The 13,480-nt window shown below is 37.6% G+C and overlaps 1 protein-coding gene across 3 annotated transcripts in view; it reads right to left on the bottom strand.

Annotated features, from left to right (window-relative positions):
• The window catches only part of SCLT1 (sodium channel and clathrin linker 1), a 223,806-nt gene extending 212,404 nt beyond the window's left edge, over positions 1-11,402 (bottom strand). For all 3 annotated transcript variants that reach the window (XM_043486393.1, XM_043486394.1, XM_043486392.1), the window contains exon 1: positions 10,854-11,402. In XM_043486393.1, coding sequence (XP_043342328.1) covers positions 10,854-10,887 — 34 coding nt within the window. In that variant the 5' untranslated portion in view covers positions 10,888-11,402. The remainder of the gene's footprint in view (positions 1-10,853) is intronic.
• Between the last annotated feature and the right edge of the window lie 2,078 nt (positions 11,403-13,480).

The raw sequence follows: 13,480 nt of genomic DNA, 5'->3' as shown, positions 1-13,480 counted from the left end.
ATAAGAGTAAATCTTAACTTTCAAAAGACTTAAGCCGAAGAGAATATACCACCCTAAAATACATCTCTTTGGTATAAGAAGTATTTTAGGCTGATAATTCTTAAGAAACAGAATAGGAAAAGCTTTGAAAAATTGAGTAGAAGTTACCCTTTTGTTAAAGATATTCACATTTATGAGGAAAAACTCCATTTGTAAGCACGTCCCCCTCTTTTTACCAGAAAGAGAAAGTGTTAATCTCTCAGTCATGTACGATTCTTTGTGACCCTATGGACTGCAGTTTGACAGGCTCTTTACTGAATGTGGAATTCTCCAGGCAAGAATACTGGAGTGGGCAGACATTTCCTTCTTCAAGAGATCTTCCCAACCCAGGGGTCAAACCCGGTTCTCATGCATGGTGAGTAGATTGTTCACTGTCTGAGCCAGAGGGAAGCCCGGAAAGTGTTAGTCGCTCAGTTGTGTCCGATTCTTTGTGACCCTATAGACTGCAGCCTGACAGGTTCCTCTATCCATGGAATTCTCCAGGCAAGAACACTGGAGTGAGTGGCCATTCCCTTCCCCAGGGGTGTCTTCCCTACCCAGGGATCGACTCCAGGTCTTCTGCACTGCAGGCAGATTCTTCACCATCTGAGCCACTGGAGAAGCCCAAGGTAATGACTTAAATCTGCATAACAATTTTACTCTTGTTTACTGTGCTTTTCTTGGTAACTTCTTGTAACCGCTCACCCTCTTTTCCAATATCTTCTTTTGTCTTTATCTGAAGATGTTATTTAACACTGTAGCTTTGGTATTTAAAGGAGTCTTTCTGTTTTTCTGGGTCACTAATGTATACAGAAGGTAAACACGTTATTAAACTTGTTTGTTTTCTCCTATTATCTGTCTTTTACAACAGGCAGTCACAGACAACAATCTACAAGGGTACAGGAAACTTATTTTTGCTCCCCCGCAAAGCCAAAGAGAGTACATTACCTGATAATAGCAAAATTAGGCCAGAATCGAGAGACAAAAACTATCGGAAAAATCTCCGTTATGTAAGAAATTACTTTTCAATAACCTATTGGTCTCAGGATGGATGACAGAACAAATTGAAAAGTATTCTGAACTCAATCATTGTGAAAATGCAGTTTCATTTGAAACTTCTTAGGAAAAAGCACCTGCATAGCAAAGAAAGCTATCAATAAAATGAAAAGGCAGCCTAATCAATGAGAGAAAATAACTGCAAATCATATACCTGATAATGAGAACATATCCAAAATATACAAACAACCTCACACAAATCAATAGCCAAAAAAAAAAGACAAAATTGAATTAAAAAATGGGTAGAAGACCTGAATAGACATTTTCCCAAAGCAAACAGATGACCAACAGACATGAAAAGATATTCAACATCACTAACCATCAAGAAAATGTAAATTAAACCACAATAAGACATCACCTCATTCCCACTAGAATGGCTATTATAAAACAAAAACAAAAACAAGAAATAACAAGTGTTGGTGAAGATGTGGAGATGTGTATTATTGGTAGAAATGTAAATGTAAATTGGTACAACTACTTTGAAGGTCTGGAGGTTTTAGTTCCTCAAAAAATTAAAAGTAGAACTACAGTATGACCCAGCAATTCCATTTCTGAGTATTTATCTAAAGAAAATGAAAACAGTAATTTGGAAAGATACGCACCACGTGTTCACTGCAGCATTATTTACAATAGCCAAGATACGGAAACAACCTAAATTTCGATTGTTGGATAAAGAAATTGTGGTATACATACAATGGAATACTGCTTAGCCATAAAAAAGAAAGCAGCCTTGCCATTTGTGACAATATGAATGGATCTTCAGAGTATTATGAAGTTAAATAAATAAGAAAGACAAATATTAAATGAAAAGAAAGAAACCAGCTCACAGATACAGGGAACAGACTGGTGATTATAAGAAGTGGAGGGTGGGGGTAGAGGGAGGCAGAGGAAAATGGATGGACTGGTCTTTCATTTTTTCAATAAATTGAACAATTTTCTTTTAAAGAAAAAAGATATGAAGCATTCTTGAAAGCAATAAAAAAAAATCAATTGAGATATATTCCTTGTTAATCACCAAAACCCACAACATTTACATGTCAATTCCTCTTAAATTGATTTAAAGACCAATAGAATCCCAATAAAAATCTCAGCAAGTTATTTTGTAGATATGGACAAACTTGATTTAAACACTACATTGAGCAGTCAAGACAATACTGATGAATTTGATGAACTCACACTTTTCGATTTCAAGATTTTCTAGAAAGCTAAAATAATCAAGAGAGTATCGTATTTTAAACAAATAAAAACAAAGATAAATGGGACAGAATAGACAGCCCACTAGTATACCCATGCAAACTCAGACAACTTGACCCTGGTCAAAGGAGTAAAAAGCACATTAACACAGAAAATATAGACTTTTAAGTCTTTAGTCATCATCAACAAATGAGGAGGATACAAACGGAGGACCATAAGAAAGTAAAGACACAAACTCTGCATCTTAGAAATTCATTAAAAATCCTTCATTGTCTTAAATACAAAATATGAAACTACCAAAATTATAGTGGAAAACTTAGAAAATCTACATAAGTTATACTTTGACAATTCATTTTCATATACAACACAAGCAGCACAACCCACGAAAGAAAAAAAATATTCTCATATGGACTTTATTAAATGTAAACTGCTTACTCTGTGAAGGACAATGTTTAAGGAATGGAAAGACAAACCTCTGACTACGAGAATACCTTTTCAAAGCACATAACCGGAGAATGGTTTGCATGCAAAGTACTCAAAAACCAGAAAAAAATCCACAGTTAGAAAACAGACACTCCAAATTAAAATAAATAGGACTATGTGTAGCCATCTTTTAGAATAATATATAGAGATGGGAAATAAGCATGTATTAGTTGATCAACATTAGGGAATTACTGGAAAACAATAAGCATTGTGCATTAGGGAAAAGCAAATTAAAATAACATGATGCCCTACCCATAAAAAACATAAAAAATAAAAATATAGGTGGAAATGCAATGAGAAAAACAATATTTTGTGAAAGAAGAACAAGGAGGGAGGACTTGTTCAACCAGAGATCAAGATTTATTAAAAAGTTTGGCATTTAGACTGTGTGATAGTTATATAAACAAAACTAACCTATGAAAGAGAATACAAGATCCAGAAATATAACCATACACATATGAGCACTTGAGCTGTGATCAAAGGGCGCGTCAGAGCAATAAAGAGGGGAGCACAATTTCTTTGTCAGTGGTTCCAGGTCAGCTGGATATGCTGGTGGAAAAGAACAAACCATTATTCATAAAAATCAATTCTATGTGAAATGAAGATCTAGGAAGAAAAACTGTCACTGTTTCCAGATGACATGATACAATACACAGAAAATCCTAAAGATGCCACTAGAAAACCACTAGAGCTAATCAATGAATTTGGTAAAACTGAATACAAAATTAATGCACAGAAATCTCTCGCATTCCTGTACACTAATAACAAAAGATCAAAAACAGAAATTAAGGAAATAATCCCAATTATCACTGCAGTGAAAGAATAAAATACCTAGGAATAAATCTACCTAAGGAGGTAAAAGATCTGTCCTCAAAAAACTGTAAGAATGATGAAAGAACTCAAAGACTGATTCGAGTTGACAGAGAGATATACCATGTTCTTAGATTAGAAGGCTCAGTACTGTAAAAACGACTATACTACCCAAGTTCAGTTGCTCAATCGTGTCCCACTCTTTGTGACCCTGTGAACTGCAGCACAACAGGCTTCCCTGCCCATCACCAACTCTCAGAGCTTACTCTAACTCATGTCCATCGAGTCAGTGATGTCCTCCAACTATCTCATCCTCTGTCATCCCCTTCTCCTCCTGCCCTCAATCTTTCCCAACATCAGGGTATTTTCCAATAAGTCAGTTCTTAACATATGACAGAAAACATTGATAACAGCATTATTCTCAATGGCCCCCAAACTGGAAATCTCTGCAACTATCTATCAAAAGAATGGATAAAAATGATAAATTTATAAACTATAATATTCTACAGTAATGAAAATGAGTATACTACATCTACATGGAAGCATATGAAGAAATCTCAAAAACATAATATTAAACGAAAGACACCAAACGCAGAAGGAAACATAGTTTATGACTCCATTTACATAAATTTCAATCACAAGCAAAACGTTTTTACAGTGTAAAATTACAGATAGTATCTTCATCTTTGGGGAGCAGGAAATGGGTATAATCACAAGTGGTCATCTGGGGTGCTAGCAATGTTCTGTTTTTTGGCCTGGGTTATGATTATATGAGTTTTGAGCTTTGTAATAATCCTCTAAGCTTTATATTTGTTTTCTCTACTTTCTTGCATGTTACACAAAAGCAAATATACATATATATGCACACACATATTAACTATATATAAATTAATATATATATATAAAGTACACACACAAAATGTACACATTCTACACTGTTAACTTCAGATAATAGTTCCTTCCTCGAAAGCATACATAATTTAGTGAAGAAACATGACACGTATGTTGGAAAAGAAAATGGCAACCCACTCCAGTATTCTTGCCTGAAGAATTCCATGGACAGAGGAGTCTTGTGGGCTACAGTCCATGGAGCTGCATAGTATAGGACACAAATGAGCATGCACACGCATAAGACATTATTCTGATAAAGGAATAAGTAATTACAAAGTATTAACAATTTAAACCATTTTTAACTTTTATTAAGTTTAAAAAGAATTATTCCTTTTTATTGTTCTCCTCAGAGTTTTTAAGAGTTACCTGACACATGGCACTAAAATTAGGGTCTGGTCTCCAGTAGTAATACAAGCTACTACTTTTTTATAAGGTTTTAAGTAAGAAAAAATACCAAATCTGACATCTCAGGAAGTAAAATAGGTTAAGAAGTCAATTATGTATCAATGAGGGAAAACAGTCTTCATAGACTGCTTTAAACTGGAGGAAATTTTACTGTAATGTGAATCTACCATTTCCTTCATTCAACAAGCACTTGTTTCACTTTCTAGTTTGCATTTTCTGGATTACTGATGAGATTGACATTTTCGTATTTTTAGTACCTCATCAGGTTTTATTTTTTGTAAATAATCTGTCCTATTCTTTACCATTTTTCTATTAGCGTGAATGGATTTTTGTTCATGAAAGACCTTTTTAAATTGTGGATGGTAATCAACTCTTCATTATATTTATTTTAAATATATTCTCCCTCCCTGTGGCTGAGGCAGTCATGATATTGATGATATTTCTTGTGATATCCAAGGTTTTACTTCTAATGCAGTCTAATCATATATATTTTCCTTTCAGTCAAAAATGTTTGCTGAAGAAGTCTACGATCCTGAGATCATAAAGACACCCTCTTAACTTTTTTTCTGAAAGTTTAAAGAGAATGTATTCCTTAAACCAATAATTTTTTAATATGGTGTGCGAGAGATATTATTTTTTCTTTCCCATTTAGATAGCCAACTATCCTAGCACCATTTGTTCAACAGCCTATCCCTCTCCCACTGATCTGTATTGCCTGTTCTTTCAGACAACAAGTGTTTGTGGATGTATGCATCTGTTTCTGTGCTAGCTGATCTATGTATTTATCTATCTAACAGTATAATAGGGGCTTCTCAGGTGGCTCAGTGGTAAACAATACACCTGTCAATGCAGGAGACGCAAGTTTGATTCCTGGATAGGAAGATCCCCTGGAGAAGGAAATGGCAACCCACTCCAGTATTCTTGCCTGGAAAATCCCATGGACAGAGGGGCCTGGCTGTCTATAGTCCATGGGGTTGCAAAGAGTTGGATTTAATAACTGGATTTTTATAATAAGTCTTAATAGTTGATAAAATAAAATTTCCCACCTTGATGTTCTTTAGAACTCTTTTGGCTATTCTCAGCTCTTCCACATAGATCATTGATGGATTCAATTTATTAATATTTTATTTAGGATTTTAGTTTCTGTGTGCATAAGGGAAACAGGCCTATAATTTTTCATTCAAGCAAGTGTCTTTGCCAGATAGAAAAGAACATAAAACACTGGGTTCAAGCTAGACTGCCTGGGTTCAAATCCCAGCCCAATTACTCACTAGTCATGAGTTAGACTAGAAACTGTGGTGGCATTTATCCAGGAGGTTTTTATCTATGGCTACTGAACAGATGGGTATGAGAGCTGTAAAAGCAAGCTATGGAAAAGGTGTCATTGAGTATGTGCTCCAGAAAAGCAGGGGCATGGTCACATTAAGATTAATAACAAAAGAGCGGATGAATCAATGGGGAAACTGTTATAGGCTGTATAAGGAAAAAAAAAAAAAGCTGCAAAAGAGTTAAGGAAATGAAAGAAAATGAAGGGTTCAAAGAATACAGGTCTTGATGAGGTCAAAGAACAGTTATAGTGGGAATAAGGTATTTGTGTTTAATATTAAAAAGTAGGGCAAATTGAATAGGACTTCTGCTCATGCTCAAGATAAAGTTAACATGGTCCATTTTTCCACCTGACACACCAAAAAGACAAAACAGTGGTTTGTCAGGTGCAAGAAATCAGGTAATGATAATGACAGACATGAAACAAATGCAGTGAGCACTATGCCTGCCCCAGCCTAGTGACCGGAGCGACATTTCACGCCAGAAAACAGGGAGGGAAACTGCAGGCAAAGAGCAGCAGATTCTCTGATTTAAGGAGATGAAGCTGAGACTCAGTGGAAACCAAGTAAACTAGAATTGGCAGGACAAAGAACAGGAGAGAAAGCCGCAGAGAGAACTCCATATGTACATGAGATCTGCGAAGGGTATGTCTTGGGTAAACAAAGTACTGACTAACTTCTTACCTATTAAAGGAACTGAATTTACAGTTTAAATCTTCCACAAAGAAAGCTCTAGGTTGAACTGTCTTCACTAGTAAATTCTACCAAACATTTAAGGAAGAAATATCAATTCTACACAAACATCTTCCAGAAACCTGAAGAGGACAAAATACTTTCTAAGTAATTCTGAGGCCAGCATATCTTGACACCAAACGAGACAAAGACATTAGGGAAAAAAAATTTTTACAAAGGGTTTATGAACACAGACATTAAAATTTTAAACAGACATTTAAGATAATCAAAATTAAATGGTATGTTAAAAAGATAATACATTATGACCAAGAGGAGTTTATTCGAAAATGGCAAGTTTAACATTTGAAAAGTGATCTATATAAATCTCACTATTAAAAAACTAAAAATGAAAAAGAAAACCTGATCATCTCAAAAAAATGTAGAAAAAGCATTTGGAAAAAATAATCCAATATTCATTCTGATTTAAAAAATACTCTCAGAAAACTAGGAACAGAAATTAGTATCCTCAACCTAGTAAGGTCATCTATGGAAAAACTACAGCTAGTATCATATTTAATTTTGAAAAACAGATATTTTCTCCTAAAATCAAGAACAATACAAGGATGTCTACTCCAACCACTTTGGCTCAACACTGTACTGGGGGTTCCAGTAAGTAGAATAAGGCAAGAAAATGAAAGGCATTCCAAAGTGGAAAGGAAAAAGTGAAACAGTCTATTTACAGATGAAAAGACTGTCAATGTAGAAAATCTGAAAGACTCTACATTAAACCTACTGGAACTAATAAGTGAGTTTAGAAAGCTGACAGGGTAAAGTACACAAATACAAAGTATTTCCATACACTAGAAATGATAAATCAGAAATGGAAAGTAAACGAATAACAGTTTACTGTTATAAATCTGACCAAATATGTGCAAAGCCTATATACTAAAAACTATAAAATATTGCTGAGAAAAATTAAAGAAGAGATATCAGTTGAGAGATTTTTTTTTCATTAGTCAGGGGACTCAGTATCATTAAGTGAATTCTAAACACATAAATCGAGAGAGTCATACAATGCCTATCAAAATCCAGCATCCTTTTTTTTTGCAGGACAAGCTGATCCTAAAACGTATATGGAAGTGCAAAGGACCTATGATAGTCAAAACAACTGTTTTCACAGTTCTTTTCAAAACAAATCTGAAAGGCCACACTGATTTATTATAAAACTGTAATAAAACAGGACATTGGTTTCTGCATAGATCAATGGAACAGAAGTGGATCTACACAAATATGTTGAACTGACTTTCTAACAAAGATGCAAAGGTAATTTAATAGAGAAAGGATCGTCTTTTCGACTGTGCATCCATATGTAAAAAAAGTGAACCTTGACCCTTGTCTCATACCTTGTACAAAATTTAACTCAAAATGCTTCATAGATTTTAAAATCTATGAAATTTAAAAATTCTAGAAGACTACATAGAAGAGAATCTTTGCAGCCTTGAGTAAGGCAAAGATCTTTAGATATGTGTGTACACTCAGTCACTCAATTGTGACCAACTTCGTGCAACTCCATGGACTAGTCCACCAGGCTCCTCTGTCCAGGGAATTTTCCAGGCAAGAATACTGGAGTGGGTTGCCCTTTCCTACTCCAAATGATCTTCTCTATTCCAGGGATTGAACCCACGTCTCTTGCATCTGCTGCTTTGGCAGGTGGATTCTTTACCATTGTGCCACCTGGGAAGCCCAAGTTTTTATATATGACACATCCATAAAAGAACAAACTGATGAAATGAACTTCATAAAAATTAAAAACTTCTGCTCTATGAAAGACACTCCTAAGAGAATGGAAAAAAAAAAAAAAGACTCCATCCCCACTGGTGAATAAACTCTTCACTCCTTAGCTTGATATACATGTCCGTCTTTGAACAGGTCCCTAAGGACTATCAGACCTGCATTCTTAGACGGAGGTGGACGAATGGTGTACTGCAAGTATGCTATAACAAATTAAAGGAGGCTCAAAATCAATAGAAGTCAATGAAGAGAAGGTCAGAGGTAGATGGGAGAAGGGTAAGCTTTCTGTATTTACCTGATGTGGTGTTTAGCTAATCAACTAATCCGGTCACCCACCAATTATAACTGGCATATGAGGTCTAAAGGAAAAAAGGGGAGATTTATAGACATCCAACACTCATTTTCATCTCTTCCTGCAAACCTTACTATTCCATGCTCCAATTTCCTGAATAAGTAGTTATTTCAAGCCTCTGCTTCTTTTGGTCCCTCTGGAAATTCCCTTCTTCCACGCACTTCTCTTCTGGTGAACTACCATTCAGTTTTCAAGAAATAATTTACCATGGCTTCTATCGTTCTCTCTGGTATTTGGACTTCAGTTTTATTTGAGAATTCTGGCTGGTGCATTCCTCTAAAACATAGTTTATGAGTGTCTCAGGAACTCTCCCACCCCAACCAAACTTTTCAACACCAATTCTTGTCCCACACAACCCAGATGGTGGTGAGCTAGTCCTCTTTATGGAGTGAAGGATATTCTCACATCAAACCTAACAAACAATGGTAATGTTTTGGTGTCATACACGTCATTAATGATTTTAGATAATATAAAGTGTGCACCTAAAATGTGCTAGACACCATGCTAAGTGCTTTATTTGCATCATCTCATTTAACCTTCAGAACACCACCATGTGCTATTATACCCATTTTACAAGTAAGAAAACTGAGGCACAAAGAAGCTCAGTAACTTGCCCAAGGTCAAAGACATACAAAAGAGATAGAGCTAATAGAGTATAGACAGACTGAATCCAGAGGCAGAGTTCTCAATCACTGGCCTATGGTGTTTCCAAAATGGAATGTACCATTTCCCCCCCCATTTTCCCTGCTGCTCAAGCAAGCCAAAAACCTTAGCTGCCCTATACTTTTCTTCCAAATCCTTTCATCTCCAATCTCACTATACCTACCTCAGTTCACTTCTTACCTGGATGATAACAACAATCACCTGACTGCACTTGCTGTAATGCATGTTCCTCATAACAGCCAGCTGGGTTTTTCAAATAAATCACAAACTGATCGAGTTACTCTCAATTGGATTCCTTTCAGTGATTCCTATAACCTGTACAATGATTCCAACTCCTGAAAACACAGCAGAAAAGGCCCTTTGCCATCTGGCCAAATTCTTCCCTTTCAGCTCTACTTGCCATTTCCCTGTATACATCAAATTTCATTCAAACTAACCGTCTTCAAAGTTTTTAACAAAGCATATTCCTAATCCCTCCAATGTTGTAAATATTGTTCTCAACCACACAGTTTTTTATCTCGTAAATTTATATTTTACTTTAAGTCTCAGCCCAAATAGTACCTTCCTTAACCACAGTAAATTATAACCCTGTAATAGTTAATATTTGTTAGCACTACGTCAGATACTGTTCTAAATCCTGCCCATATTTTAACGGCCGCTTAATCATTCGACCAACCCTGTGAGAAACCTGAGGCAAAAGAGTTGACGGTTGCTGCTACTTCAGTGTATTTATAGAAATCATATACTTCCCTCCTCAAATTAAATTATTGGAGGGTTGAACAGTCCTCCTTATCTTCATAGCAGCTATGCCTGTCTAGTGCCTGGCACATAATAGAAACAGGAGGAGCTCCATAAATATCTTTTGAACAAATGGCCAGAGCTGTGCCTCCAGGTTCTAACTGCAGACTTAGAAACTCTTCCTGGCAATTAGCCCTCTAATTCCTCCAGAGCATGTGAGGAGCATAACAAACATGCATCTAGCAGAGTCCCTCGTAGGCTTAAGTATTTTCCAAACGCTCCTGCTTAATGTATGCGTATCCTCATATATACCATCAAGCTTTTTCTGCAACTTAACTTCTTTTAAGTTTTTACAAATTACCACGTACCCAACAGGCATTCAGATAGTATTAGTCAACGATGACGACATTAAACATTACACATGAGAATTCTCAATAAAGGAATGTGGAGCTTACTTTGATCTCGCAGAAAGTCGATCTCTGTGGCCATTTGGATGCAATTTGTTTGGAGCTTTCACCACCTTTAACTGTTCTCAAAAAAACACAAAGCTCGCAGTGCGGGAAAGCAGAACTAAGGCAAAGCTCCGGAGGCTGTCTAGCGCTCGAGCGGTGTGATCAGCATCCTACTCACGCGGCGTCAACAGCCCCGCCGCGCCTCCTTCTCCCGAGTCCCAGCCCAGTCCCTCGCTCAAGCGAGACACCAAATTTCAGGTTTGCTGCGGACCCGCCAAGTGAATTGTTTCACGTTCACCCGAATCCCAGCCAAACAGGACCAGGGACGCGGCTGGATATATTGGACGTCCCGCGGGTCACTCGGGGTCGTGTCGGGCCACTCAGGAGAGCGCCGAGAGAGCTGGCGGGCAGCCGGGGGGCGGCATCCTTGGAGGGGCGGGGAACGACGCCAGGAAGACCGAGAAGCCCGGGTCCAGCAGCGGAAGTCCACTCGGCCCGCCCTGCGACTTTGAAACCGGTGCCCCAGACCGCTCCTTGGAGACGGTGACGCCGCCTGCGTCATCACGCGGGCGTCAGCGCCTACGTCATCGCGCTTTCTGGCGTTCTCTCATATTATTGGCTGTTTGTCGAGAGACGGGCGGGGCTGTGGGAACTTGGATGACAGCGGGCTGAGCCACCTGTGTGGCCGCGGATGCGCTGGTGGGCCTGTGTCTTCGGAGGGAGGGAGTCACACAAGTTTTTTTTTTTTTTTCTTTTTATTCCTTCAAAAAGAAAAAAAAAAAGTAAACATAGGTAGGTGATTAAATACATATTTTAAGTGCCCCAGTATCTTTGTTGCCAAGCACTTTTGATCTGGAAGAACCCATTCGCCAAAGCGGATGGTTCGAAAGTACTTAGGTGTCTGCGTCTGGGAGCAGAATCCAGGCTGGCGTCTTCAGCATCTACCTCCAGAGTTGTACGGATGGAGGATTTCTGGGTGTGAATTTGGTAATCTCCAGAAAATAAGTACGTGGGTCTTTGAAGAAAGAACACAGCTGTTGTCTATATAGTTAGCTGTGTAGCAATAAGGCATGAAGTTAGAAGTACTCCAGAGATCCTGCAAACTCAGCAGTTATTTCTTGAGAGGGAACTTTGCTTCCTCAAAAAAGGAAGACAAAAGTTACAATTTTTGCAAGAAAAATTAGGCAAAACTTTACATTTGTAGACGGATTACAATCCTCGTTTAAAAAAAATGATTTTTTCTAGATTTGAACCTCATCACTGTTTAACAGTTAAGATGAAAGGAAATTTCAATCCCAGCAATAAAAATGTTAACTTGAAGTCAGTTCAGTAAATATGTTTTTTTATGAATTGAGGTAAAGTTTCTGAGACGTGTCATAGATGTTGCTTTATGAACAGTTCAAGATGTTTTTGTTGTCTTGTACTGATACTGTTACATAAAACCTCATGTGCTAAGTCGCTTCAGTCGTGTTAGACTGTTTGCCACCCTATGTACTGTAATCCACCAGGCTTCTCTGTCCATGAGATTCTCCAGGCAAGAATACTGGAGTGGGTTGCCACGCCCTACTCCAGGGGATGTTCCCTACCCAGGGATCCAACCTGCGGCTCCTGCCTTGCAGGCAGATTCTTTACCGCTGAGCCACCTGGGAAGCCCAAAACTAATCATGGTGGTGGTTATAGTTGTTAAGTTGTGTCCGACTCTTGCGATCCCGTGGTCTGTAGCCCGCCAAGCTTCTCTGTCCGTGGGATTTCCCAGGCAAGAATACTGGAGTTGGTTGCCATTTCCTTCCCCAGGGGATCTTCCCCACCCAGGAATCGAACCCGGGTCTCCTGTGTTGCAGGCATATTCTTTACAGACTGAGTTAGGAGGGATGAAGAAATTTTTTACATGTGTCCAGGTGTACCCAGTTAGGTATTTGAAGTCCTATTACAGGTTTTCTCCATACTCACTATTAAGAGAATGAGATGGTCCCTTCCTCTACAGATTGGTTGTTAAATATGGAGGTATATAATATCTATAAAAAGTTTAGTTCGAGTTAGTGAATATTGAACTTGATCTGGTTTTTAGTGGCCATGAAGTTCAAACAAAAACTTGTTGGAAGAAGAAACTGAGAGTGCAAGCTCCAACACTTTATCAAAGGTCAACCAATGCGTTTTCTTCAGGAATGTCTGACTCCCCAAGGGTTTGCTTGTATCTTCCCCTATATTTCAACCTGGTATACTGTCATAGGGTGATTTAACTTGGCACCAAACAAGTGGTTATAAGCTTAACTCTACATCACTAGAAGTTGATATTAGTGTGGGTAAAAGCAGACAGTATTTTCTGGTTGTAAATGATGAGTTAGTCTTTATATTACATAACTTAAATATCTGAAATTGGAATTTTTACCTCTGCACTTGAATTCTCTGGCCTATACAGTCAATATCGATACAGACTATAGTTCTTGGGTTTTGAGGTGTGGTGTGGTGGGGTATTTTGGTTTTTGTTTTGGTTACAATATTTTTTACTGGTTGAATTTTAATGGGTTTGAAAATAATTTTAATCTCTAAGAAACAAAATTGCTATGATTTCACGTATCTTTAAAGTATCCCTTCTAGTGTTTTCCCTTTTTAAAACTTCCCTTCTGATT

Source organism: Cervus canadensis, chromosome 1 (assembly GCF_019320065.1).
Source record: "Cervus canadensis isolate Bull #8, Minnesota chromosome 1, ASM1932006v1, whole genome shotgun sequence".
Classification (NCBI taxonomy): Eukaryota; Metazoa; Chordata; class Mammalia; order Artiodactyla; family Cervidae; genus Cervus; species Cervus canadensis.
This window is presented reverse-complemented; position numbering and strand designations above follow the sequence as displayed.